This window comes from Idiotropiscis lumnitzeri, chromosome 8 (genome assembly GCF_059441095.1).
Source record: "Idiotropiscis lumnitzeri isolate Australia: NSW breed Sydney's pygmy pipehorse chromosome 8, RoL_Ilum_1.0, whole genome shotgun sequence".
In the NCBI taxonomy this organism is placed as follows: domain Eukaryota; kingdom Metazoa; phylum Chordata; class Actinopteri; order Syngnathiformes; family Syngnathidae; genus Idiotropiscis; species Idiotropiscis lumnitzeri.
The window spans coordinates 13,927,089-13,954,898 of record NC_142398.1 but is presented as its reverse complement, the minus strand read 5'-3'; the positions used below and the strand labels follow the sequence as shown (position 1 = coordinate 13,954,898).

At 41.8% G+C, this 27,810-nt stretch overlaps 2 protein-coding genes across 7 annotated transcripts in view; one reads left to right on the top strand and one right to left on the bottom strand.

Moving 5' to 3' along the window:
- Window positions 1-641: 641 nt before the first annotated feature.
- pde6ha (phosphodiesterase 6H, cGMP-specific, cone, gamma, paralog a) lies at window positions 642-2,324 on the top strand. Its single transcript, XM_088303639.1, has 3 exons — window positions 642-784; window positions 1,575-1,693; window positions 1,780-2,324. The coding sequence occupies exons 2-3, from the start codon at window positions 1,584-1,586 to the stop codon at window positions 1,895-1,897; spliced, it is 228 nt and encodes a 75-aa protein (XP_088159765.1). The 5' UTR covers window positions 642-784; window positions 1,575-1,583; the 3' UTR covers window positions 1,898-2,324.
- A 1,448-nt stretch (window positions 2,325-3,772) lies between these two features.
- The window catches only part of rbfox2 (RNA binding fox-1 homolog 2), a 35,523-nt gene continuing 11,485 nt past the window's right edge, over window positions 3,773-27,810 (bottom strand). Inside the window, exons 1-12 of one of the 6 annotated variants that reach the window (XM_088302307.1) lie at window positions 25,940-26,289; window positions 17,525-17,731; window positions 15,673-15,846; window positions 15,231-15,284; window positions 15,048-15,140; window positions 11,742-11,829; window positions 11,339-11,395; window positions 11,100-11,250; window positions 10,642-10,687; window positions 8,019-8,110; window positions 7,310-7,382; window positions 3,773-6,749 (exon numbers count right to left, since the gene is read on the bottom strand). In XM_088302307.1, the coding sequence (XP_088158433.1) occupies window positions 6,705-6,749; window positions 7,310-7,382; window positions 8,019-8,110; window positions 10,642-10,687; window positions 11,100-11,250; window positions 11,339-11,395; window positions 11,742-11,829; window positions 15,048-15,140; window positions 15,231-15,284; window positions 15,673-15,846; window positions 17,525-17,731; window positions 25,940-25,972 (1,113 nt within the window). In that variant the 5' untranslated portion in view covers window positions 25,973-26,289 and the 3' untranslated portion in view covers window positions 3,773-6,704. Of the gene's footprint in view, window positions 6,750-7,309; window positions 7,383-8,018; window positions 8,111-10,268; window positions 10,306-10,641; window positions 10,688-11,099; window positions 11,251-11,338; window positions 11,396-11,741; window positions 11,830-15,047; window positions 15,141-15,230; window positions 15,285-15,672; window positions 15,847-17,524; window positions 17,732-25,939; window positions 26,290-27,810 lie in introns of those variants that run through there. The other 5 variants (XM_088302304.1, XM_088302306.1, XM_088302305.1 and 2 more) reach the window with 5 other exon arrangements.

Below are 27,810 nucleotides of genomic sequence, written 5' to 3'. Positions count from 1 at the left end.
TTCAGAATTTGTATTGCATGTCAAATTAGCCTGACGGCAGATACATGATTTTGTACTTAACATAAATTTGTAAATAGTTTTGACAGGCAGCATAAATCACTTTATAAACTGCTTGACATATAATATGACAAAATAAGATGCACTGACACGCATGCATGGTAATTGAGTCTTTTGACGACATTTTTTTCAAATGAGGTTTGAATTTGTTGTGAAAGTGAAATTAGTTTTGAATGCCTCATAAAAAAAAACACAACTTAAAATAAAATGCGGAATAAATGAAGGTTTGGGTATAATTGAGCACATTTTTGGAGGGTTGTGAGGTTGGTTGCGAGGGATTTTTGTGTTTGGCCTTTTTAAAAAACATTTTGCTTCCGGAAATATGAATAAAAGTGTTAAACGGTGCATGTCACATTATAGTGCGCAGGCTAACGTATATTTTTTGGAATGTTTGAATGAATGTGTTTACATGACCTCAGTCAAGTTATTCTGAAGTTTCTAGCCAAAAGGAATTAATACAAAGCTACAGAAAAACGACAACTTTGTTCCGTGTCATCCCTGAGTCATGCATGCTCTCTTATGTAACACTAAATGTTCTCACTTGTTTTGCCTGCTAAAATAGCTCTGATCCCAATTAGCGGCCATGTGGTTTGTTTCCACAGAGGTGGACGGTGCACCTGTGTGAGGGGGATTAGGAGTTAGCGTATAAAAGAGATGCCAGGAGAACAAACGGCACTGAAACGCAAAGTCAAGAGCCGAGAAGAAGTGAGACGCTCAGCACCAGCTGGTAAGAAGCAACTTTCTACTTTACGCCAGAGCAAACTTGATCAAATTGCATTTGGTTTCTGAAAGGGGACTGTTGCAGTAGTCGGAAATATATTTCTTGTGCCAGGGACTTTTTAAATGATATTTTTGTTTTGCTGTTTTATTTCTTGCTTTGACTTATCATTTAAGTGTACAGTTCAACAGTTGAAAATGGATTTGGCTTTCTTAATTTCCCCGTGAGCTACAATCTTACATTGTTTCGGAATGTATAGCGCAAATGATAGTATGTTAGTGAGATGAACAATTGTCACTCCACAACTGGCGAAAGAGAGCAAATTTAAAATTAAACTAGGACTATAAGGTTTTGTTGTAATGAATGTTGTGTAAATTTCCCCCTTATCATCCTGATTTGAAGCGAAAGGAAAAAAAAATACAGTAAACACAGATTTGTTATCTTACTTTACTGTGAAAATGCGGTCCTATAATTAATAACAAGATGGCTCTTAAAGATGTGAGTTATTTAACTGTTGAAGTTCAGAGAAATCAGGACAAACTTTCCTTCAACATGATTAAGGCCGATTGCAATTAGCTGCCCAGCAAACGAAGCACAATGTATGCATGTGCGTCGATTTGAGTGTGAGCTAATCTGCTGCGGAGTTGTTCGCTGGAGGAGTAATCTTTAAAGCCGGCAAGGTGCAAAAATAGACAAAGCTGATTGTGTAACACATATTTAAGACTTAAAGCTACAGGTGAGATCATCCCAACAGCTTTGAAGAAAAAAAGACTTAGCGCCTCTTAAATTGTGCTTCCAGAAAATAACAATGGCAGACGCAGCAGTTGCAACCCCCGCCGACAAGAAGGCACCTCCCAAGTTCAAGCAGAGGACAACTCGTACCTTCAAGAGCAAGGCTCCTAAGCCCGGCCAGAAGGGGTGAGTAAATACATGACATGCCTTCCACAGCAACAGTACCATATTTGTTAGTCTACCTGTGATGCGACGCCTGCGTGTCCATGCAGATTTGGAGACGACATCCCTGGCATGGAGGGTCTGGGCACAGACATCACGGTGGTTTGTCCTTGGGAGGCCTTTGGTGACATGGAGCTCAGCGACCTGGCCAAATACGGAATCGTCTAGAAGAGCTCCTCAAGCATTCCTCTTCTCAGCCAGTGCTCTATACCTCACACCTGTCCTCCACTTTCCCCACCACCGCTTGTCCCGAAAAACCTGATGTCTTTCTTGTGTTAGGCACAACATGGAATCTTGGGGAACCCTTCCAATGGCCCCAGTGGATCCAAAACTGTTAAAATATGCAAACATCTTTAAATATGCTTTAACTGAGGACTACCAGGAGGATCACTTTGCACTACCAGCCCCCGCTGCCCATCCTTACCTGCCTTTACCACTCCATTGCCCTCGCCCCCCTTCTTATTGTACAGCTATTTGTGGAAGAAATATATTTTTATTTTTATGAACTATGCAAATGGCAACTTGGACAGTCTCCCCTGTAGGAATGGGAGTTTCAGTTGAACAGAACTGTTAATAAATGTCCCCAAATAACAAATGTTTCAGTGTCTTTTGTTAATCTTTCCAAAAGTGTATATATATATATATATATATATATATATACTGGACGACTGAACACAAATTTTTGTCAGATTATGGTGTTCAAAAGAAATCGAAACTCAATAGGCCTACATTGAGGCCGAAAAAACGTGACTATTACTTATTATATTTACTCAATAATATTCATGAAGCTTAAATTCACAGAAAAGTACAATTTAGTTGAATTGAACACAAATTAACGTATAGCGATGCCACTTTTGTATCGCACACTAACCAGTGGGTGTTTTAATTGTCTGCTGCCACCTAGTGGACGATATTGTCAATGTCGCCATAAATACCGAACATGCGGGCTCAGCCATGTCGGTCACCTTTCTCCCTCTTACAGGTCGTTTGTAAGGAACATGTTCACATTCTTACCATCATGCAGGTGGGGAAATGAATGAACCGCTCTGAATATGACCATCCATTCATTCATTTTGTGTAGTGATTGAGCTGGACCCTATCTCAGCTTACTTTGAGGAACAGGCGGGATACACCCTGAACTGAACTCACACCTTCATGGAATGCAACATGCAATTTGTAATATGGGAAGAAGCCAGAGTACCCCAAGATGCAAAATCCCCACAGGAAGGCCAGAGCTGAGATTCAAACCCCGAATCTCGGAACTCTGAGGCAGGAATGCTGCCCACTAATATTAAAATATAAATAACCTCATCTTGAATGACGAATACAAAACAAGATGTGTAAGGTGCATCAACACATTATTTGACACATATTAATTTAAAAGTTAACCACTGTCATACTAAAGCTCGGAAATCTACTTTTGATGTCAAACATAATCTTAATGTTAGTCAGTTTTACCATATACGCCGTAACTTCCAGCATAAATGTCTAAAAATGTCTTTACAGGGTTGCATGCTACATTTTAGAATGGGTGTTCCAAAAATTACGTTTTTAAAAGAGAAGATACTTAAAAAAAAAAAAAAAAAAATCACAATTTTGCATCAAAATCCCCAAATGCTAACTGTTCTTTACATAAATGATGATAGCAAAGGAGCAAATACGTTTTTTCGTCCTACTCCTTTTCAGATATGCACATTTTAATCTCGTTTTTACATTATTTTAATCTGTTTTATTGTTTTTATGATACCACGCCTACAAAATAGTCAGTCGAAACGTGCAAAGATTGACTCGAGTTCACTGGACTTTTCTTGTTCGTTGAAGAAGTTTCACTTTCATGTTTCAGTCAAGAGTGGGCCCAATATACCGGTCAGTATGCAGGACGACCAATCACCAGCCACGGCGTACAATAACTAAGCAACTTTTAGAATATATCAAAGATGAAACAAAAAAGCCCAGTCACCTTGGTTTAAAACATGTTTGGCCGAGCAGGAATCAATACAGTTCATACGTCTGCTTTAAACCGGAAAAAAAAGACGAGAGACATATCACAACAAAACAATTTTATATAAAACATTTTAAATGGACAGTCAATAACGACAAAAACAAATCAAAGAAAAAAACAATGGCAGTCAAAGGGGGGCCCCAGGGGTAGGAGGTTTGAGAGTCGAAAGCAACCATGATGAAGAGGAGCCACTTCTAATTGTCACTAGAAAAGATCGGCAGGAGAAACATGACTAAATCAAGCTGCCATACTTTTTTTTTTTTTCCTCAAGGTTCTCACACCGTGCTTGTATTCACAAAGGTCCTGACCGCTAGCTGTCATCGGTTATGCCGTTAATTTAGAATGCGAGGAAAGATGCAAATGTCTCAGATGTCAAATACGAAAGACACACGTTTCATGCAAAACTACTACTTTTTTTTTTTTGTTTTTGTTAGACTTCGCTCATGCTGGTTTGTCCATGCCTTGACTGACCACATTTGAGAGCATTTTGCAGTTGGTTAACTAGAATGTGCTGGGGACTCTTGTTAGCATCTTTGGCTAGTCCTTTTTTTTTTTTGTTTGTGTATAATCCAGCACACGTTCTTCAGCTGAATGGCGATATTGAATAAAGAAATTAAATCCTGATGACCTGCACATTAAAAAAAAAATATTAAGAGAAATCTGCCAGGTTTCACAGACATTTAAAACAACCTGATGTGAGCAGATTTGCACACTTGAAATGTTCCGAGTCTGCTTCACAAAATGCGACATTGAATTTGACCAAAGTAGTGCTTTGCACCAACTCGTTCAAGTCACCTGAAAAATTGGACATAAGGAAAATAACACTCGGTATATTGTAATGTATGGTCAAACATCATGCTAAAAAATCCCATAAACAAAAACAACAGTCTGCTAGTGTTACATGCATACCATTAGTTCTCCCCTTGGTATGATTTTCTCAAGATGTTCAACCAGAATGAAAAACAATAATAATAATAATAATAATTTAAAAAAAAAGCTTGTAATTGAACTTGCACCTTTTTAAGAGGAACAACACTTGCGCATATAAAAAGAACACAAATTAAAACAAGACAGCAACAGGATCATAAAGGATTATGACATTAACAAAGATAATATATTTATATATATATATATATATATATATTCATATATATATTCCAAAAAATGTGCTTTCTACAAATCTTTGGAACAAAAACAAAAAAGCCCAAAAAGCCACATTTGGAAATACAATAGTATCGAAATATGCACAATAGTAAGGTGTTTTGCATTTAAATATTTTTTTTTTTATTAACTTGACTTGACAGAATCTCTCTCACAATTACCTATTTTGTTTTTTAGGAAGACTTAATCAACGTTGGTGATGTTGCTCTTTAATTATGGAGCCTGAGGGAACAATCTACTGTCTATGCGGTGAATACTTGAAATAGTCATTTAAAAAAAAGAAAAAGAAAAAAAAACCTTAAATAAGACAAATAAGAGTGCCGTCAGCATAGTGTTGCACTTTTCGTGTGTGGCGCCACACGCACAGAGTGTGGCGACATTCTGTGCCAGAGGAGTCTACTGTACAGATGTGAAATATGATAGCGAGGTAAAAGATTACTTTACAGATGCTTAGGCCTCAAAATATTCTAATGAGAATTTGGTAGGATCTCATACAAAACGGACTGTAATTTGTAGAAGCAAAAAAATTTGCTTGCTGCTTTTACGAGTGATTAAAAAAAAAAAATCCCCTTACATTAAATAGATCCCAGGCTCCAATTAATGACAGAAAAAAATACTAACATCTCATTTCACCTTTCAGATGGCACCATTCGGTGGTGAGAAGTAACTAAATCACGGGAGTTTTTTCCCGAAACAAACAAGGCATCTGTACAGCAAAAATTTCAAGTAGAGTTGGATGCTGCTGTCTTGCCGAGTGGAGCAAAAACTTTTTAACATTGTCAAACACCCACCTGATGTCCAGAAAATGATAAGAAATGCAAATTTAACTTTCAGAGGTGGTGCCCGTATTCATTTTAATTTGCTGTAATACAGATTTATTTTCTTATACATATTTGAATGACTTATTTACAGATAAAATGCATTAACCATAAAATGATGCAACTGTACAAATGAAGCCATAACCCGAATATCAGTTGAATCACTCAATCTTGTCAAGAGGGCGATAGTAAGCTTTTACGTAATTTCAACATTTTTATTATTTTTTTTAAATCATATCCTACCAAATTCTAGATGAGAACACCATAGGCCAAAATCTAGCTAGCAAAGTGAAGCTGACGGCAAGAAAGAAAAAAAAAATAACAATAGGGATAATAATTCCAATGAATCTAAATTTGGTAACTTTGACTCTAAACTAATTTATTTGCATATCATAATTTAAAGGTTCACCGTTTCCGTATCGTGAGAAAACGTGAGGTAAGGACCAATGCTCGTAAGCCTCCCTCCCTCAGCTTTCAGTCATCTATCCAAGCTGCCATCTTCAGTCTCTGTACCCGCCGGCGCACGATGGGGATGAAAATCCTCTCCTTTTCCTATCCAGTCACAATCCGTCAGCAACATCCTACTGCCACAATTGAGCTTGAGCGTGCATGTCATTCTCAAAGATGTCCGACAAAAGATTCAAAGGTAAACGGAAACAGCCTTTGGAAGAACATCTGGGCTCCATCGCAAGTCTTGTGCTGCTGAGTGCGGAAGGACTGAGAAGGGGGATTATAATACAGCCGTGCAATAGGGGAAGGTGGCTATTTTTTGCCTTGTTTTTGCTCTCTCTATTTTTCTTTTGAATGTGAAGGCCACCCATCAGTCTTTGATACAGCATTCCTCTATTTCTGTGTATATAAGAAAACATGGGGCGTCTCTGGGATGGGAACTTGGAATGGTTGAGTCCAAGCTGGGTGCTGTCCACTTTCACAACAACAGATGGAGCACTTTCAGATTAACTCGCTGCAAGAGCTCCTGGGAAATGTAGTGTCTTTAATAGGGGGTGAATCTACTGTAGCCCCCCCTGTACAGAGTGGCCTGTGAACAATAAGTCATTTGGTGAATGGAGGGGTTCGGAAAGTGGGCGTTGACACATACTGTCTGATTTAAAACACACTCGAATAATAGGATTTCATTTTGAAAAAAAATATTCGCTCAAAACATTGTTCTTCTGTATTTTGATTTGGGGTTTTCCTCATATCAAATGATTAACGTGAGCCTTATAATTTAAAGATGCACAAGTTGTTGTTTTTTTGCCTTCCATACATGCACCACCAAACTACGGCAGCAGTACACCTATTTGCTTAATACGTAATCTTTTTGGCCAGTGTGTTAACTAAAATAATCGTAGATCTGGTCCATTCACAAAATTCATGTGGCCCACTAAAAATAAAAATTAAAAAAAAAATGAAAATATGTAACAAAATTGTAAATTGTTTTCACTTTTATATATGTTGAGACATTGTGAGCTTTCTTTTTTTTTTTTTTTTAATCAAACCCTTAAAAAATGAAAGATTGGACAAACCATTTCCCTTGATTTCAAAAGTAGCAAACCATAAATTTGTTGTGAGTATTTGTAATAAACGCAAGTGACTCACCATGGCTCCAACACCATAAGCAGCAGGGGCAAGTGCAGCATGGTAGGGGTCAGCTGTGTAGACTCGTCCGTAACTTCAGGAAGGCAACAGAAAAAAAAAGAAAAAGTCACTTCAATCACGTTTTTTAAATTCAACCTATTATATTGAATGAAAATGTCGATTTTTGCTTTCTTTAAATCACGTCATGGGAGAAAAAAAATACATTTAATTTGAAATGAAAGTGAATAAAAGCATTACAACAATATATATGTCTTTAAAAACATTAACAAGGTTTATTCATTTAATTTTTTTCAAGTTCGGCGGGCCGGATTAAAACGTTTAATGGGCCGTAGTTTGCGCACACCTGCTTTAAATAGTGTCCTACTATCTTAAATTGTTATCTTGGTCATTTTCTATTCCTGTCATCTCTCCCTGACTTTACTTTCCGGGTATGCCTTGCTTCCCCCAAATTTTGCAAGTATGGCGAGACAATGAAGCATCTTGAGAATTTTTATTTTATTTTTTTTAAATCTACCGAATATGTTTAAGTCACAATGGTTTCCATTAGGTGTGTAATGGCTTTACATTTTCTGTTGGGCGCAGTGGCGTGTGTTGTAGCCCACACAAATGAAATGAGAAAATAAAACAGGAAGTGTGATGTAGTCCCCACGTGGTTCGGATTAAAATGCCAACGATTGAATGAGTGTGTAAATTAGGTCGGTCCACTCACCTGTCACTGTACGCTGCCGCCGCCGCCGCCGCAGCAGCTGCGGGTGTGGCTACAGCTGTCGGCTGGGCGTAACGGTACGCAGCGTAGCCTCCCTGTTATGAGGCAATGAGAGAGAAGAGGAAGACGAGGGTCGGGTGCGTGATAGAGAGAAAGATTTGTTAAAATCTTGTTCGACATTATGTGCACAGTAAGAAGCCGCCAGCCAACTACGGGGTTGCAGTGTGAGGGAAAGGAGAAAGATTAACGAGCAGACAGTCAGCAAAAGACTAATCTGGTGCAGCATTCACAAAGATGTAGCTCAGGCTCTGTGTGGCTCTCTCCCTCCATGACTAACCCACGCAAAAAAAACAAAAAAAAAAAACACAAATTGTGCATAATGTGCCCTTTTCCCCACCATTAAGTTGGGCATGGAGGGAGAATAGTTCTTAATATGTGACCCTACCAAAAACATACAGTTAAAGAAAAGCAAACAGATGGAAAGGTGTCATTTTACACTATGGACACACAAAAACACAACAAGTGTGCATTTGTCGCTCACACACACACATACATAAAAACAACCTCAGGTGGCCAAGCGACCAATCACAGACACTGCATGCTTTTCCCCAAACTCTGATAGGAACCGTTTAAGATACCAAACATCCCTTCATCAACACAGAACTGCTGCATTCTAGGCTAAAGATCAGTCACGACCAAAAACCCGCATTCAGGAGCAACACACACGTTTGCGCCGCAAGGGTACTGGTGAAGACTGGACCCGTGGAGGTAAGGGAAAGGAGGGGGTAAGAGAATGTGATTTACGAAGGAGGTGAAGAGGTTAACTGAGAAAAAATAAGGGGGGGGTGGGGAAGGCTGGTGGATTTGAGAACATTTCAAAAAGAAATAGAAAGTGTGAGGGGGGAGGGTTTAAGGACTGGGGGTGGGTCAGCCTTATAAGTACGGTACGTGTGCATGCCGAACTGATTTGAGTTAGCATGCCACAAAGTGAAACACACAGGGAGACTCCTGGAAGGGGTCAGAATCAGCTTAACCACCAAACATAATTACAGAACCCCTCAAAATCTTACACTCACTTCTTGTCTTCTCGCGTGGATTTTTGTTGTTGCGCGTATGTATCTTTTTTTTTTTTTTTTTGCTATAAAAACAGCAGCAGCATAAGCTGCCAATTTCACAATTGAAGCTACTGCAATATACTGTGGCGGTATTTTCTGGCGCAAAAAACAATTTAACTATACGTCGGAGTTGAATTGATTTAGTTGACTAGTCATGTCATACGTCGTTTGAAGTCGACTAATTTCTAATCATCTGCTATTTGGTCTTTTAATCGGCCAATTTACAGAGACTTTCTATTCCGCTGTCGTCACCAGACTATAATTTAGCAGTGAAACGTCCAACCGACAAGGTGACAGTCTTTATACCTCTGCGTGGGTACTCGAGTACAAACATAAGCTGTTTGTGGAAGAGAGTAGCGGTTATCCTTGCAGCTGCGAGATAACGCAGGAAGATTTCACGTCTGTGTATACTATACACTGTATGTCTGCTAAATGCATTTGGAACCAGTTGACTAAAAATTAGGCCGGTTACATGGTCACTTGCAATATATGCAATTTCATTGTCAAACATAAAAGCAACGGTGAAACAGAGAAATGCTTATTCCTTCATATTTTTAGCCTGGCTACGATATCCCGTCTTACAACATGCTATGCTATAGAACACAAGATGAGAGCGGCTAGCTCATGGTAGAGAAAAACATGCACAGGGCTCAGGCCAATTACAACACCTTCGGTGCAATGGTGACTTGTATTTTTTAGTCATTCGTTTCTATTTGTTTCCGTTAAATTATGTCTGTACATAAAACCAGACCATAGTGTAACAACGATGACTTCCTGGGTTAATAGACTTCAATCCTGCTATTTTTTTTTTTCCTTTAAATCAATCTCAAGGGGAAAATACTCCAACTCGAACGGTAAATAAATCTTACATTTCATCAGCTACAGTATTATCATCAACAGGAATTTAATACTAAAACAATATTCCAGTGTGGCTTGGTCACATATATCTATCCCCACCCTGGTGCAAAACATTTTCTCCCCCTTCCGCAACTCCACCCTTGTCAGAATTCAGTGAGTTAGTAGAAGAAGACAGAGAAGGCATCTCAATCTCAGATGGTCAAAAAATGTCTAGCAGCACGCAGTCATTGGCGACGAGGAGGATGCACACTGGCTCTCGCACGGAGAGTGTCAACCCTACCTGAGGCAATCTGCCACTAATGTCCTGAAACACTAGTCTACAGAGAGAACAGAAACAGCTCTTGTCAACCTGTTCACGCACTCGCACGCACCATTACGCACTCAGAATTGTAATGGTACACAACTCACAAAAGCACAGAGGCAAACCCTACAGGGGAACACTATTGAAGCATCTGAACTTTATGTGAAATTTGTTTTTAACGTAACAAAGACTTTTACAGAATGAGGATTGGTGTCATGCGGAAAACACTCAATAGTACGTGTCTTGTGGGTTTGGTCTGTGCCATTGTCACACTTGAAAACCTACAGGCGAGAGGGGTCGAAACATAGGGAGGAAAGGGTGAGGAAGTGGACGGCGTGACACGTATACTTACATAAAGATCAGCGGCACCGTAAAAACCATCCTGATAGGCCATCATGCTGAGAGAGAGAGAGAGAAAGAGAGCAAAGAAAGGGAAAAAAATAGCAGTGGTGGGGGTATGAAAAAAAGGGGGAAGGTGGGGGGGGGGGGGGGTAGTGGTGTGATGTGCCATCATGTGGGGAATGTAGGGAGGAAAAAAATGTTTCCAAACAGGTTGTGAAAGAGAGAAGAGAAAGAAAGGTGAGATTATTACACACCGTGCAACATGCAAGAAAAACAATACCACCTCATTGTATACAAACGCACTAATAAAAAACTAGTGTTACATCAGCTGCTCACTTTGCTGATCATATTCCCCGATTGGAGATACAAAGCCTCAAAGTGTCATATAAACACACAACAATAACTCATAAATGACATTCTGTCAAAACATGCTTTTAACGGTATGATTTAGCAAAGAGAGTTGTTCACCCAGGGTAGGTGGGGATGGCAGGTTGTGGCACGGCCGCCCTGACCGCACTGTAGACGGGCCGTGCACGACCCCGCAGATGAGCACCGCGGAAGGTCGCCGCGGCCGTCGAGGCAGCCGCTGCCGCTGCAGCTGGGTACGGAAATCCCGGCACTGATTAAAAAAAAAAAAAAAAACACAGTCAAACGTGAAATTGATGATGATTGACGCATCAACTCATCTTTAAATCTGGTAATCGTACCTGTGTAGAGCTCAGGAGTGTACATGGCTCCCATCACAGGACTTAACTTCCAGCCAGCTGAAGATGAATATAAAACTAAGTAAGTTTCACCAAAATGCATCTGCCCCACTGTGCAATAATCAGCTGGGCATTTAGTCACTGGATATTTTTGACTTAGTTTAAGATTTTACATGGGCTATTTTATTTTGAAAACACAAAATTTCAGTAACACCAATATTTTGCAGCATCTACAACATTGACAATGAAGGCTTTCAATGTCCTCATTGTTAAATTGATACCTCTCTAAGCGCAAATCAAAACTAGACATTATTATGTTTGTAAAAGCAGACAAAATGTTCAGGAACGTGTGGCTGGTCAGTGTGAATTATTCAGTCTTATGCAATTCTAGCGCAAAAAGTAATACCATATGGTAGAGCTGCAAGACCCTCGCCATTGGAATACGGGGTTGTCATCTTCTTGTTGGTCATCACTCTGGCTGTGGCATTGTTAACCTAAACAGAGGAGAAACGGCAAATATTATTATAGTGAGGAAAATATATATACTAAATAAACTATATCAGGTTAACCTGAATTGAAGAAGGTTAAAAAACTAGCTTATAGTGAGATGTCGTTATGCCTTTAGAATTGTCCCTTGACTTGGTTAATTCTGTTGATGAGCAGCAATGGTATTTGATGCATGCGTTTCTATTGAAGGAGAGACATTGAAAACAAGGATCCCGTTGAGTAGTCAGGCAGTTTGCACACAAACAATGCAACCAAAAAGGCACACAACATACATTTCAGAAATAAAAAGGTCATTCAAAAAGGAAATCCAAGATTATTGCATGGCTAAACCTTTGAAAAAAAGGAGGGGGAAAGAAGGTGAATTAAGCAGCAGAGTCATCAGTTGAACACAATGCAAAAGGAAATTAAAAAATATATATATTCAAATACAGAAATGACACACAGCCAATCAAGAGCATCTTACATCAGCAGAGGTGAACACAACGAGCCAATCAGCAAGCATTGAGGCAGCAACAGAGCAATCAAAAAAAAAAAAAATTTCGGCAGCCCTCCCAATCACATCGCACAGAAAAAAAAAAACAGGAAGAGTGGGAGACAGAGAAAGGACAGAAAGACAGAAGGATGCAGGTGGAGGAGCCAGTCCACATGAAAATACATAGAACACATACGATGTGGAGAGAAGAGTGAAACGAGCCATCCGAATGGGCAAACCTTCTCATGAACAGACACGGATGGACGTATGGAAGACAGATCACATGGAGAATGAGGTGAAAAAGAAAGAAGGAAAGGAAAAAAAGAAAAAAAAACAGGTGGGTGGGGATGCAAATGTCATTCCTGAATCAAAAATAAATAGAAAAAAAAAAAAAAAAAATCTGTAATAAATAGATCAATCAAATCATTGGTTGTGAAACACTTCCAGGCATCCCAGTCAGTGTCGCACAGCAGACAGACCTCAAAGCACGCAACCAACGCACACCATCAGAACCAAACTGGTCAAAAAGGCAATCAAGAAGACCAGGGGAAGAAAAATTGCTAAGTCGGCAATTCGCGGGCCTTTAAATGCTCTTTACTTGGATGTGGACTCAATTTGAACTACTCGCACCCACTTTTGGTCCACACATCCTTCATGTGTCGTCCCTCTTAAGACTGTCTACAGAGTAGAGAGCGGATGCACACAAAGTGATGATCAGCTGCTACATGAAATACAGCCACAGCGTCCTCTCCACTACAGCTAACATTGCTCTCATGCTTCAGCATGCTGTCCCACTAAAGTACCAAAATGCAACTACTGGCTGCAACACGACAAAGAAACGACACAGAACCATATGATGTCATACAGATGCCAAGATAGAAAGAGCGAGAGAAAAGAGAAAGAGAGTAAACCATGCAGGAGACACAGCTCTGGAGTTGAATGCAGTTAGAGAGGTGATTGGAATGAATGCATAAGAAGTGCTGCAGGTCATAATTGTTGCACTTGCAGATAGATGCGGTACATTCAGTTACACAGGTGGCCTTCATTATGCCATGCGGTCAATTGCTATTCTCCAAGTCGTTTCATTCTCCACCTCCCCAAACAATCACAGAATTAGCCAATCAGGACCTCTCGATCAATCGCCCGTGGCTGTCATTTGGGTGCATTTTTTTTTTTTTTTTGGTATGTGTGTTCCAATTGGGGCGGATGGAGTGAGGGGAGAGGGGGTTTCATTCAAAAGATGATGCCATGTACACAACTTACCGTTGCCGGGGGAACGGCGTGAGGACACGCGAGCAGTTACCGTGGAGACTGACAACAACAACATACAAAAATCATCAGGGAAATAGAGAAAATATGTGTAAGAAAGAAATGATGAGCCAAATTAAAAAAAAAAAAAAAGGAAAAACATAAAATTAAAAGAACACAACGGTAATGATGAACCACCTATAAAAAGGAAGTGATGTCACATGTAAACAGTCGCCTACATAGACCAAGCCAATCCAGCCACTCTAAAACCACGACACGCACATTGATCCAAAGAAAGAGTAAACACATGAAAACTGATTTTAACGCTAACCGGGGAGGAAAACGAGAGGACAATTTCAAATAAAACTTAGTTCTGCTCTCCAGTGTGATTTGGATTGTATGGCAGGACAGAAGAATATACGGAGGTATGTGAGGGCGGGAGGAGGTGCATTGTGGGAGGGGGGGGACACACACACACACAAAAGACAAAGTGACAGACAAACTGACTGGCACGGTGACGAAGAATGGAGAAAGCTGATGGACAGGAGAAGAGAGGGGATGATAACGAGCCGTCCACTTAATCATTCTCCACCCACGCATGGACAGAAAATAGTGCTGCGCATTCACAATCACAATCATGCAGATGAGCTTTGCTTGCAACAAAAAGAATAAATACGACTAAGCAAATGGCAAAAGCATGGTGTACAGTATTTTAGCTTCAACATGACTTGCCACACACACCCAAAAAAAAACTGAGCTCATGCTGGCAAAGGCAAACTAAAAATAAAACGACAATGTGATTTTGTTGTTATGAATATGAATATAAGTGGGGGATGCAACAATGCGTTTAAACAATCGTTTGAAGCATCATAAACGACACCACACACCTCTTGGCAGTCTCATTCCCCAAAACTGTGGCCCTTAAAGGCCTCGCCATGCATACATCTCTTCGTCATAAACATCATCTGACGTCATGACCCCATCCATGCAGCATTCACTAAACTCCTAACACCGGCAAGCACTATTTTCACAAAAGGCTAATCACAGGCCCCTGCGCTCAACCAGAACACAATAATGGCCACTCATCATGATCAAGGATGGAGTGATGGTGGAAAACTGTGCGGGCGGGGGGGAACAAAACAAAAGTCCTCCATGCTTGTGAGAGAAGCGGATATCATCATCCACCGCGTCTCCCGCCGGCCATGCCTGTCGTGCTGCCACTCCACCAAGCATGCTTTGCAAACCATACAGCTTCGAAGAAACAACAAGAACAAGAGTAAACAGAAAACAAGTGCTGACCACGCGGACGCCAGCGTGTGCATTGATGCACCATGCTAGAGTGAACGCAGACGGGTTAGAGTTAAACACATAACAGCCACCCGGAAAACGCCAAATGCCGCATTCTCATTGGACATGAAGGGAGAACAAAAGGAGAAAAATGGCCATCTTCAAATTAAATACAAGAAGGTGGAGGGGTCAGTCTACCTCAATCTTACGTCCTTCCACCAGCGTACCATGAAGCTTCTCTCGGGCCCTCTCTGCATCTGCACTCGTCTCAAATGTTACGAAACCAAAGCCCTGCAAGAAAGTCGGAGGGGAGGGCAGGTTCTAAATCTGGGCTTTGTTTACATAATATGAAAACGCACGTTGACCCTCCCGCCATCCTACCTTGGATCCTCTCTCGTTGAAAATGATCTCCACATCAAGAATCTTGCCATATTGCTGCGACAAAAGAAGAAACAAAAAAATTAGCATAAAAGAAGTCACAAGTACCGCGTCTCACCACATGGTGTCAGCACTGTTCAAGCATGGGGTGGGGAGCTGGCAGTCAGCCAAATGGGAGTCACTCCTCCCAATATGTCTACCACATGTGTGCGCCACATTCATGCACATGGATACATTTGACCCAAAAAAAAAAGAAAGAAGAAAAAAAGAAAGAACCCTTTTGTTTTTACGTTTATGCGAATTTCAAGCGACACAAATGAAGGACAGTTTATAAAACACGGTCTGCAAATACAGATGGGCTCGAACGGTCCAAAGTGATTTGTCATGTGATGATTTACAGTGGAAAGGGGGAGACGAAAAACGGTGAATAATTCAGTCTGCATACCCCAAACATCTGCCGCAGGTCAGGGTCTCGGAAGCGGAAGGGAATGTTGGACACGTGGAGGCGTTTGGGTGTCCCCTTGGCGTCTGAATCATCTCCGATGCTCCCCCCGCCGCCGCTACCTCCACCTCCCCCTGAGCCGGTCTGGCCATCAATCTGCGAGGAGCCATCTGACTGCTGGGCCGCGGGGTCGAGGAAGGAAAGAACACACAATGGAAATAAATGTCATTCACCTATCTATTGTTTTGGCCGCCCCATGTGAGGGATTAATGTGACTGAAAGTGAAAAGTGACTTGCTTAATAATGCCAATTAGGAAAATATAGTTTATCTGGTAACAGCATATCTGATTCACATAAGAACATTGATATCAACTCCAGTATTGATCCAGGTTATTTATTTTGCTTCTTAAACCTAATCAATCAAATTTGTCGCTTCTGTGACATGCTACGTTAATGCTCTTCGCCAGTTAGCCAGTTATTTTAGTATTCTGATTGAGGTTGAGTGCTTAACTCTGCATACACACTAAAATGATGGATTGTTTTCCTAACCCAGTTGCTACGTAGATATAGATTTTCAACAGATTAGATTATAACCCAAGGTTGTTTTTATTATTTTGACTCAGCCAATTGGGTTGAAGATTGGATTTGAGCATACCGAAGAGGTGAAGATGGTCGCCATTTTGGATGGTTTTGTGTACCAAAGTGCAAGTAAATTTAGAGCAGCATTTAAAATTGTTTTTTTTTTTTTTAAAAATGGGTTGTGTCAGGAAGGGAATCCAAAGTGAAAACTGTGCCGAACAGAACGTTCGAGTGACTTATTTAAGCCTTATTTGGTAGTTTTAACTCATCATTATGGGCCGGTCTTGCCCATTATAGGATCAAAATCTTCAACCCAAAGCGTTATATAATAATTCAGTAATCGTGAGTTAGCCATTTCACCCAACTGGAATTACGTTTAACACAGCAATTTTCAGAGTAAAGGGAACCTCTTAAAATATATTGACTTCAGACTTAAATTATTGAGCATAACTGTTTTTTAAGTGTAGAGTACACTAAAGTCCTTCTATTCACTGATGATAGGTAACAGATTGCCAATACAGTAAATCCGCAAATAATTGACCCTCATTGTAACTGGCTAGATGTTTTTTTTTTAACTGAGGTTCGGATTTTGGGGCGGGTTGAAAATAAAGAAATCCGCGAATAGGTGAATATATGTGAATTAGCCAAAGCCGAACCACAAATATGAGGGGGCCGACGCCCGCTATATATATATTCTTCCAGGTTTTTCAATAGAATGTAGTTTTCTTGAATTATATTTCACTGCACACTTTTGGGGCGTGAGGGTGACCGACTGGTTAGCACGTCTGCCTCAAAGTTCAGAGATGCAGGGTTCGATTCCGACTCTGGCCATCATGTGTGGAGTTTGCTTGTTCTCCCCGTGCCTGCGTAGGTTTGCTCAAGGTATCCTAATTTCCTCCCACATTCCAAAAACATGCATTGCAGGTTGATTGAACACTTTGAATTGTCCTTTGGTATGATTGTGAATGCGGATGGTTGTTTGTTTTTGTGGCAACCAGTTCAGGGTATACCTCGCCTATGCCCGAAGATAGCTTGTATAGGCTCAGCACCCCCGTGACATCAGGATTGTGTAGCGCTTGTTCGCGAGCTGATCATTTGAATCAAGTGTGTTTGAGACGGGGAGTTACAGCAAAAAAAAAAAAAAAAAAAAAAAAACGGGAATTCTGCATTGCACTATTAGATCAAGTGTGTTTTTTAAATTTGATGAGACAGAAAATACCCGCAGCATTTGAACATGTCACGGGATGCGGAGAAGAAGAGGGAGGCTGACACTCACTTGGCCACTGAGGCTGTTGACAACATTGACGACACTGTTGACTGCTCCGCCGGCTTCCACGGGGCCCTGCACCGCACTCGCCGCATACAGGCTGCCACCGTAATCCAGGGCAAGGCCGTTCTGGGGAGGCGGTGGAGGAGGAGGAGGGAAGGCTGCAAAAGGCGGAGGTACGAGTCCCTCCTGGCCAGAAGTACTATCCTGGGAACCCTGTTGGAAGAAAGGGTGAAATGCTCAGTCGGCAACATTCCAATGCATCTTCTACCTAACCCATCACCTCGCCGCATGGATGCCACTCTTCCATCAGCCTCATTTGGGGTCATCCAGGCGTGATTCAAATATTTGCATCCCTCCCATATGTGTGCATGGAAACACATCTCCACCCCCCACCAATCAAATATTCACTGCACACATCTATTATTGAGGGTCACATGCCCCCGTGCTCAGTGTTGTACAATCGCGTGTGCCATGCCAGCACACACACTCACCAACATCTCTACATACAAAGCACCTTTGACACGCAAACGCCCACACACCTCACGCAAAGCCGCCAACTGTTAGCATGGAAGCCTGCCCAAGTGCCCGTTAGTGGTCCGGAATATACTTGTGGAAGTTACAGTAGGCGTAAGAGAAAAAGAGGCAAGCACTTAAGGCAGGCTATGATGAACACACACTTGGAGCTGGTGGCCATGGGATGGTTACCCTAAATGGTCACAGGCGAAGGACAGAGATTGGGGGAGGTGTACAGAAGGTGATGACTGAACCAAGAAGTATGGTCTGTGTCGACTGTGTGGTGGTAAAGCGAAAGCTTGACGTTTTGGTCTATTTTTAACTAGCCACCACCTAGAGCCTACTTTAATAAACAGTGCAGTCGTCAACACTAAGACACCGTTAGTTTCAGTCAGTGCAACAACTTATTTTCTTCTGAGTGTATACAGCCATGATCTTGATCAAGATTAGCCCATGATCACATAATCAGTATGCAGCAATGTTAAAATAAATCATACATGAGGCAGTACAATAGATTTAAGATGATAATGATAGTAATAACAATAATGACAATTATTTACTTCTAAGGTTGTCACCATAAGACATTGAGACTTACCCATTGTGCACAAAAATTTTGAGATTTTCCACATAATTGCATGTTCATCATATTAAGTACATGTTTTGCTGTTTAAAAAGTGTAGTGGTCAACAGGAATGGGGCTAACGGGTGCTATCTGTGTATCCATAATCTGCGCAGCCTCACGCAAGACCCTCCAGCATTTAATTTGGTATTCTAAAATGTAATTATTATTTGAAAACTATTTAATAATTCAGTTTTAATTTTATATATTATATATATATATATATATTTTTTTTATTTTTTCCTCAGCCTTCCTGTGTATCAAAGTTGTAGAGTATTGTATTGTATCAGTCAAGCGCCACCTTTAGCACTGGAAGAGAAAAATAATCCTGGACCTGTGCCTGCTAGCTCTCGCATTTATTTTTTTTTAATAAACTGCATGGTGACAAAGTACATGCAAATAGAAAAAATTCACAAAGACCTAATTACAATCACAGTGGTATGAGTGCAAATGTTTGGCCACTTAATAACGCAGAGTTTCATTATCCTACTAATATTTTCATGAGATTGAGTGATTCTGATAAGCACGCCAAAGGCGCTTTGTGGGGATATTTACAGAGCTCATTGTAGGATTCTGGTTGATGTCTGGTAAGTTTGGATTTAGAAATAATTCCTAATAAGAAAAAAAAAAAGAAATACTGAAGAATGCTATGGAAGTTCAAGTTCCAAGGTGAAACAATCACCTTCATAAAATCTTCATTTACTTTACAGGCTGCTATTAAGTAACAATTAATGAGCACAAGTAAAAACTTAACAAATCTTAATGCTAAGGATGATTATTTGTAAAAAGCCAACTCAACCATAACTCTTGACACATGATGACCCTGTAGTCCTTCAAACGCAAACTTTATGTTCTCATTCTGTAGCTGACCTGAGCACCCGTGAGGTACACTCAAGTCTCACACTCTTGCTGATGTCTAGTGACAACAGCAGGTGGAACTTTCAAGGTTCGTGTGACTTCCACAAAAATTTACATTGACATCAGGAGCTTTCAACTTTTGAGATTGCATTGTATTCGCTGTGCACTAATGAAACACTCACTTGCCGCAACCTCTCCTCCTTCATCTCCTTGTAGCTCCATGCGGCCCTCCTATAATCTAATTATCCTTCCCATCCACCGCTGTAATGAAATTATACTACAATAAAAAGTAGTTCTAATGAGTGTGGCACTGAGGTTAGGTCATAACCAATCATTTAGTTAATTGATATTCACTTGCCTTTCACAACACACGTCACCTGTAAAAAAAAAGAATTGCCATGCTTACCTGACATCTGGTGGGCTACACTGACTCGTGTGTTGTGTGTGACAGGCTGCAGTGATGCCCATCTGAGTAGCACAATAGATCTCTGTCCCTTTGGGAGTGTTAAAAGTGTGTGGGAGGGCGTGTATGTACGTGTACGCGTGTTTGTGTGTGTGCCATCTGCCCCGCAGCGTTTGACCTTTCTCGGTGACACACCTGTGTCACGAGCCCTTATTTCAGTGTCAACCAACGGTCCTGCGACATACGGCCGTCACCGGGGATGACTTTCGCTTATCACGTTTCTATTACATATCCTATCTTCGTGTCTCGCTTTTGGCACTAGGACATCGGTTTTCCGCTGCACTTATATTACCTCGGTGTGGGTGGTCGTCATGGCAACGCTGCGTGAAACCACTGCGGCATCATTTACAAAGTGGAACATGAGCCCTTTTTTTTTTTTTTTCGTGCTTAAACAGTGGCAAAAAGTCACTGCACCAACAGACAACTTGAAATGTTTACAAATCATTGCATCCGGTGCTATCTGCTATGACCTTTCCTGTGTATTCATCAGTCATAATAATCGTCTACAATTAGAGTGAATACATATTTAGCATCGCCGGGTTAGTGGCAAACTTTGCCTCACGTGTGTCTTCCCAGAAATCCCAGAAATGATTCCCCACTGGAGCACCAGATGAGTACAGTTGCCACATTACGGACCAGTGTATCCAACTTCATTCACATGTTCAGAGAGCAGCTGTGTGCACTAATTTCAACCCTGCAGCTTTACCGACATCTTGCAGTTTCATCTCATCATGGGGCACATTATTCCACAATTACACCAAAGAATTTACTCACATTTCACACACGCAAGTCAAGATGCATTATGTTCAGTAATATATAGAGGTAAGCTGTAATTGCGCCATCTTAAGATAGATAGCTTTTAGCCGCAGGGGAAAAAACCCAAAACATGACGTGCAAATATGATGACCGTGATGACCTCATACTGTACAACAACAACTGCAGTCAGCAATTGGGTGAGGGATGAAAATGATAGCGGGCGACATGCATCATTGTGGGTCAGGTGATAAATACAAACAGAGAAACGAGAGATGCGCCTGTCTTAGTATAAAGGGAAAGTTGATCACCTGGCTTGGGTTGTATGATCAAATATGTTTACGGCATCAATGAAGGACAAGTATAGGAATAATGTGGGTGTTCCGAATCCTCTTTGCAAAATTTTCGGATTGTGCATTGGTCGACGAAACCGAAGTCTCAAAGTACAGCAGTATGGCATTTTATCAGCACAACTAAAGACGCCCTTATTTGACCGAAGTGATGATTAACGACAAATATTTACTGATAAGGGTGGCAGATTTGTGTGTGAAAATGTCGCTGATACGAATCATGTTCACCACAAAGTTGATTAAACATTATTAAAACCAGGATTGAAAATACCTCAATCTTGGCAAACTTTGTTTGGACGGAACCAATTCCCTTCCGCACCTACTAGTTGAAGGAACATGGTACAAAGCACTGGCCCGACGCCGTCCAATTTGTTGGTAAAGCCACCCTCAGAGAGACTGTGCCGGTGACTCACAACTCATTTGACTAACAATGACTCAAACTTGGACAACCTGCGATGCAACTCAGACGGGCGGTAATCGCAGGACTTGATGCTTTCATGTCTTGGCCATATCACTATGTATTATCTGATGGCGTGATAAAGGCCTTTGGAAAGCTGTTGCGCAAACATAAATCAACAGTCTTGGCGGGGAGGAGGGAACGGACAGCCCAGGCTATGGATGTTCTTTTAGCAAAACCAAAATAGAAGCGGGCGGACAAGCCAAAGAAAGCCTTGTGTTTTTGTGAGGCCTTTTTCGGATGACGAGCATTTTAGCTGCATCTCAGCAGCTATTTCTACTACCTGAAGCACAAAGTGAACAACCCACAAGCCATAAAAATACTGTGTGCCTGCATACTGCTCTTGAAGAAAATGCTCTTGACCCATCAAGTAACGGCCGAGCCCTTTTTTTTTTTTTTGGACTGAACAGCCTTTGTGGTTCACATCTATAGATGGCTGGATAAAAGAGCGAGAGGGCATTCGTCTAGAGGGAATTTTTTTAGAGTGGGCATCTGTGTCAGCACTCAGATTTGTGCATGCTTTGTTTGTGTCCATCTTGGGTGCATATCGGCGTGGACATACACTCCCCTGGCGTTAGGGCATTAAGGCTTGTGTAAGTGGATGCCCTGATCAGGCAAAGCAAGCGACTCAGAGCGGTAGATGTAGCTAGCTTACTTTCGGGTCAGTTGGCAGCGGCAAGTGAGTCTGAGGAGGCATGTTATAAAATACGCTCGTGCACAGAAGTCAGCGCCGCACTACGGGATGACGAGCGGGGCGGAGAGGCTGACACGGGAAAGGCAGAGCAGCATCATTCTTCATGTCATGTGACGAATGATATTTGACGGTCTTACTTGGCTGGGCCATTAATTAATGCATCATTAATTAGTATATCAAAATTTAAATTGGTTGATTTTATTTTATTTCTTTCCTTATATTTAGGAAGTAGGCACAGTTCCCAAAGTAATAGTCTTAGGTTGATGTAGTTACCGAGTATACCCTACATGGGTGTTCAAACAGGAAAAAGAATTCCAGCAAGCAGCAAAATCCGATGCGTTCACTTCATTCCAGTATGCTTCGACTGGGTTCCATTGGAAAGGGCAAAAGTCATCTTAGCTGAACCACTTCTTCCGCAGTGTTGTGCTTCCAGGTTGTTTTCGCGTGCTTGTGAAGAGTAAACATGGCCGTACAATGAACAGAATTGTCTGACTTCGCTCGCGTTAAAATGGAACGAACCGAATGGGAACAACGACAAGCAAAGGAGGATTCGGATCTGTTTTTTTTGTCTATAGATGTGCAGGGCATTTATTATTTTTAATTATATGGTAGGATGTCAAACAATTTAGAACAACCTTCACACCTCTCAGTAGAAATGCAAGCCTGATTTTCCGTGTTGTGGAAGCATGGTTTTCTCAATCGTAATCCTACAGTGAAATAGTTCACTGAATATTTCATTTTTAAAATTCTATTAGTAGGGCTGACATAAAAAAAACTTAACTCACTATCTTAAAAAATAAGATTATATAATCCAAATCATTTTAAATACAGGAATTAGGTATAAATTGAACAACGGAACTAAATGTAACTTTCTATAATATTCAAATGTACCTGCGATGCAACACCAGGCGGAAAGTGAATGGAGTGAAGTCCCACTAGCTGGAAAAGTCAGCATGTCAATATGTTTGCAATTTCACAAGATTGACGCCACGCTGCCCTCACACATGAACCTACTTTAACCCGAAAAAGGAAATGAATAGTTGCATTCTGGATTGATTAAAAATGACATGTTTAAAACCTCTTCCCTTGTTCAATCGAGTTGTAGCATGCTAAGAGAATAGCAGGGTTTTTTTTTTTCCTTTTTCCCTAAAAATAATGAATAGTCTTCACTTCAGTCTGAATACTTTACATGCCTGTAATTATCTTTACTTGGTATGTTGACTTTCATGTCCATGGGTGCCCTACAAAGGGTTAACTTCCCATTTTGGCCTTTGGCTTCAGTGTCGCTACCAAGGCTGCAAACAGCTGGAAAAGCATTTACAACGTGTCTGCAGCATACCGATGAGCCAGGAGACACCCTCTTATTTAATTATTCCATCCCACATCACCCCCATCCTACATCACTTTCTCTCCTCCTCCCCCCCACATGCCGCCGTTCTCCCTTTCCTCACACTCGCCGCTTCGCTTCTTTACGCTTCATAAAATCCAGACGGGACCCTCGCATGCGTGACGTCCCCATTCGAGTCAATCAAGCTCATTTGCCTCATAGCAACAGCATTTCAGCAACATCCAAGCCCGCCTTCCCACTGGCTCCTGCGTCTCCTTATAGGGTAACATGTCTGCTCGTCAAACGAACCCCTCCCTATCCGCCCCCAAGTTCTTTCCTTATAAGGGTTAGAATCTGAAGACACCCCCTTCTTCTACTGTAAATGCGTGCAGGCCTGTACACACCCCATCACGGACTTGAGCTACCCCCGCCTCCGTGCGTATCAATGGTCCGCTGGGCTCCACTGCAGCAACGTATGAATGGTAAACACAGGAAAACAAAAAAGCCAGTGTCATTATTTGTCTTCTTTTAATCCTTATTAATAGCTGAACGCCACCTCAAAGCAAACACGAGCAGGTGAACAAACAAACTCTTTCATCATTGCTCGCCTCTTTCACTACAGAGTCATATAGGTAGTCGTATTTAGATATGATAATGTTAGCAGGTTGCCCCGCGTTGTTTCAAATAGGTACACAAAACGAGCGCCAGGGCAGTGTTCTCATTGGCACCATGAGACAAGTCAGCGAGGGTAACCCCGATCCATTTCAAAGGCACGCAGATGCATCACTGCGAGCGCTTTCGGAGCAATTAGGGAGCAAATTGCTGCAAAGGAGGCATAAGCGTTTATGCTGCACCGTGGCAACCGGAGCCAATTCCCTCTCCTTCAGAAAAAAAAACCGAGGCAAAGAGCAAAGGTGTTTATCTAACATTGCTCGGAGATCGGCGGTCTCCCTCACGCCTCGAACCATCTAACAATCTGTGCAAAATGAATGACTCATCTTGTTGCCACGGCAACACGGCTCATTGGGATCATTTAAAGACCATTATTGTTAACCCTGCAAAGAATCGATAAGAAGATTTGGAGGTGGAGGAAGAGTGTGCGTGTGTGGGGGGGGGGGGGGGGGGGTAGGTATGCACGTTTGCCTGTGTGTGTTTTCAGCAGGTAGGAGTCTCTCCCTTGCTTTAGGGCATAGGTGGGGCTTGAGAAAATATTTCAGCAGTGCAGCCAGTCACCTTAAACTTTGTCAGGCTCAAAACGGCGAAAATGATCACATTTTGTTGGATTGCACCGGAAAATTATCCCCCCAAAAAGGCAAAGTCAGCATTACAAAAAAATAAACTCTCAAAAGGAGCAAACTCGCTCCTAGCCAACTGCATCCTGAACAAGTCATCCCTACATAATGTCAGCCTCATCATCCAGCAGGCTTCCCTTGCCGGGGGTGTCCCGTCACCTTTTCCCAAATAATCAATTTGTGCTCAGCCTCTCTTATTCTCTCCTCTGTGTGCCCCATCCCCCTCTTCCAGGGGCTCTTAAAGGAAAACATTGAGATAACAGCTGCCAAGGCCCGGGGGAGAGCAGGAGGAGGGAGAAAAGAGGTCAAACAGTAAAGAGAGCAAGGTAGAGCTGAAAGAGGAGCACACACGCGATGAGAAACTGAATTAGGAAACACACACACATACACACACTTCTAACTCATAACAACTGAAATGATATGAACATTCCCAACTTTTTTCTTCTTTACGTCAAGTACATGCGGCACACGTTATTGAAGATGTGCCGTGAGCCAAAAGAGGAGTGCAAGAAGGGAGAGCAACTGTCCTGTGGACGCCTGTCCCTTTTGCTCATAGGCAAGAGTGATGTACACAGACAGCTGCAAGGGTAATAAAGACCACTTTTACACCCCCCCACACTCCCCCGCCTTTATTGCTTTCAGAGCCCAGCAGCCATGTGCCGAGTTTATCAGCGAGGAGATCCGCAGCTTCCAGCCAACTGCACTGTACCGATCTCATAGATTCCTCTGAGCATACATAATACATGGCAGAATAATTTCGGGCAGAAACTGCTCTGATGTTCACATTGCGTGCGCTTCTAGCTCTGGGCGGCAGAACAGATGCCACAACAACAGCGTTACCATCCACTGCCACTCGAGCGTTTCACCATCGCAAACATTTCAAATGGCAACTTTGGTCAACGCAGGGAAGAAAATGAGCGGCGCGCTGGAGTGAAAGGGTCAAGTGGAGTCCTCATCTGTTAGTCATTAATCAGCACGTCATGCTTGATGACAGTCCCGGAGACGGTGGCGTACCCACACACACGGGAGCCTTCGCAAAGAGAGTCATCAAGCATCCACACACAAGCACAGGCAGCAGGGAGGATAAACACTCACCGACGACACGGAAGGATAGTAGAGTCCCATCATCGTATTCTGAGCAACACCACACTGTCGTCTCTCCTCCTCCTCTCTCACTCCTTTCCTCTTGTCACGCTGCCTCGCTTGCTCGCTTTCCCTCTACCGAGCCCGTGTCACCTCACCAGCTCCGTCTCTTCTTGTCTGTCTCACAGATTCAAAATCTCCCTCTCTCTGCCCCCGCTCGCCGGGTCTGCCCTGACAGCTCCCCCCTCCTCCTCCTTCACTGCCTCCTCCTCTTCCTCCAGCCTCTGTCCCTGTCACTTTCTCTCCCTCTCCCTCGCCTCTCTCACTTTTGTCTTTCTCTCTCCCACTCGCGCCCTCTTTTCGCTCTACATGCAGCCTTCCGTTTTGCTGCTGTGCCCTTGCCTGCTCATCGTTTCTATCTACTCTCTCAAACAGACAACCTACCCACCCCCTAAAAACAACCCCACCCCCCTGACTCTGCCATACCTGCAAACTTGCCCCTCCCCTTTTCTTTTCATCGAATAGTCCCACTAACCTCTCTCTCTTTTCCTCACTCTAGCACCAGTCTCCTTCTCAAATGTAGGTGAGTTAACCGGGACTGATAGCACCAGTGGGAGAGCAAAATCTCGCTCCTCTCGCTCTCTCTCCACAAAGCAGAAACAAAAACAAATCTGGAAAAGCATCTACTAGCTAAAGTAAAAATGAATTTAGTATAACACTCAAAGCAATATATTAAACGTTAGTGGATGTCTTAACACCATGCAAAGGCTGTCCCACTTGGACTAAGCCTTCAAATGCAGGCTCCATGTTTTATTTTCCCAGTGGCAAGGGATATAGTGCCACTAAGATGACAAACTACTTATCCCAATATTCTTTACCGCTGTTAAGTTTTGCAAATAATTTCAACATGACAACAAAGTGGAGAGTGCACCACTCAGTTGCATTCAGTAATGGCGCTGTTGATCAAGTCTTAACTAGATCGTGGTCACTCGAAGAACACTTTTCGATTGTGAAAACCACAAGATTAATCTTGAATAAGAAGATACGGGTTTCCACACAATCCATTTTCTTCTCAAATTAATGCAGTGGTTCTCCAATATTTTCATAATTGCACTTTGCTTTCGCACAAATCTTTAAATGATTGCTTTATAATAGGTTTTTAATTTTTACAGTACAACAACAAGTCAGAATTTTGATTTGTGAGTCTTCAGTGTAGTAGCACGTGCATCAACATGCCGGGCACCACTGATGAGTAGTGAAAGAGTTTTACTAATACTAGGCCAAAAAGAAGATAAGGCAGAAAAGGTCCCCAACTAAACTCCAGCAATAGTATTTGTTCCCACACAGCAAACAAAGAAGAAGCAGCTGTGAAAACATCACAACTTAAACTGCTCTCCCTCACTGTCTCAGGACTTGTACAGTATTTTAGGGCTCATGCACAAATGTTAGCAGGTCGGCGAGGTCACAAATTCCCAAGCAGATGTTCTACACGACGCCTGTGATGGCGAGAACATTTACAACCGCACTAAGCCATAGAGCACGCTCACATGCTTGCATAACATGGGAGTCACATTGTAAAACAAGTCCAACTCAGCAAAAGCTTGCTCAATTTTTCTTTACCATGTTAAGAGCTAAAATAAACTAAAATAAACCATGAGTTGGTATGGACTGGTATTGGATTCTGACAAGACGATAACCATGAGCAAAAATGTTACCGTTTCACGCTAATTAACTTATAGCTCGATTATTATTTTTACATTTTTTGATTAAACACTTGTATGAGCATTACATTGGCACTTATATAATAGGTTTACATGTAAAAATTACATCCGTACTAAAATGCCGCCCCACCTCCAAACCCTTTTGGAGCTTGGCTTGTTATT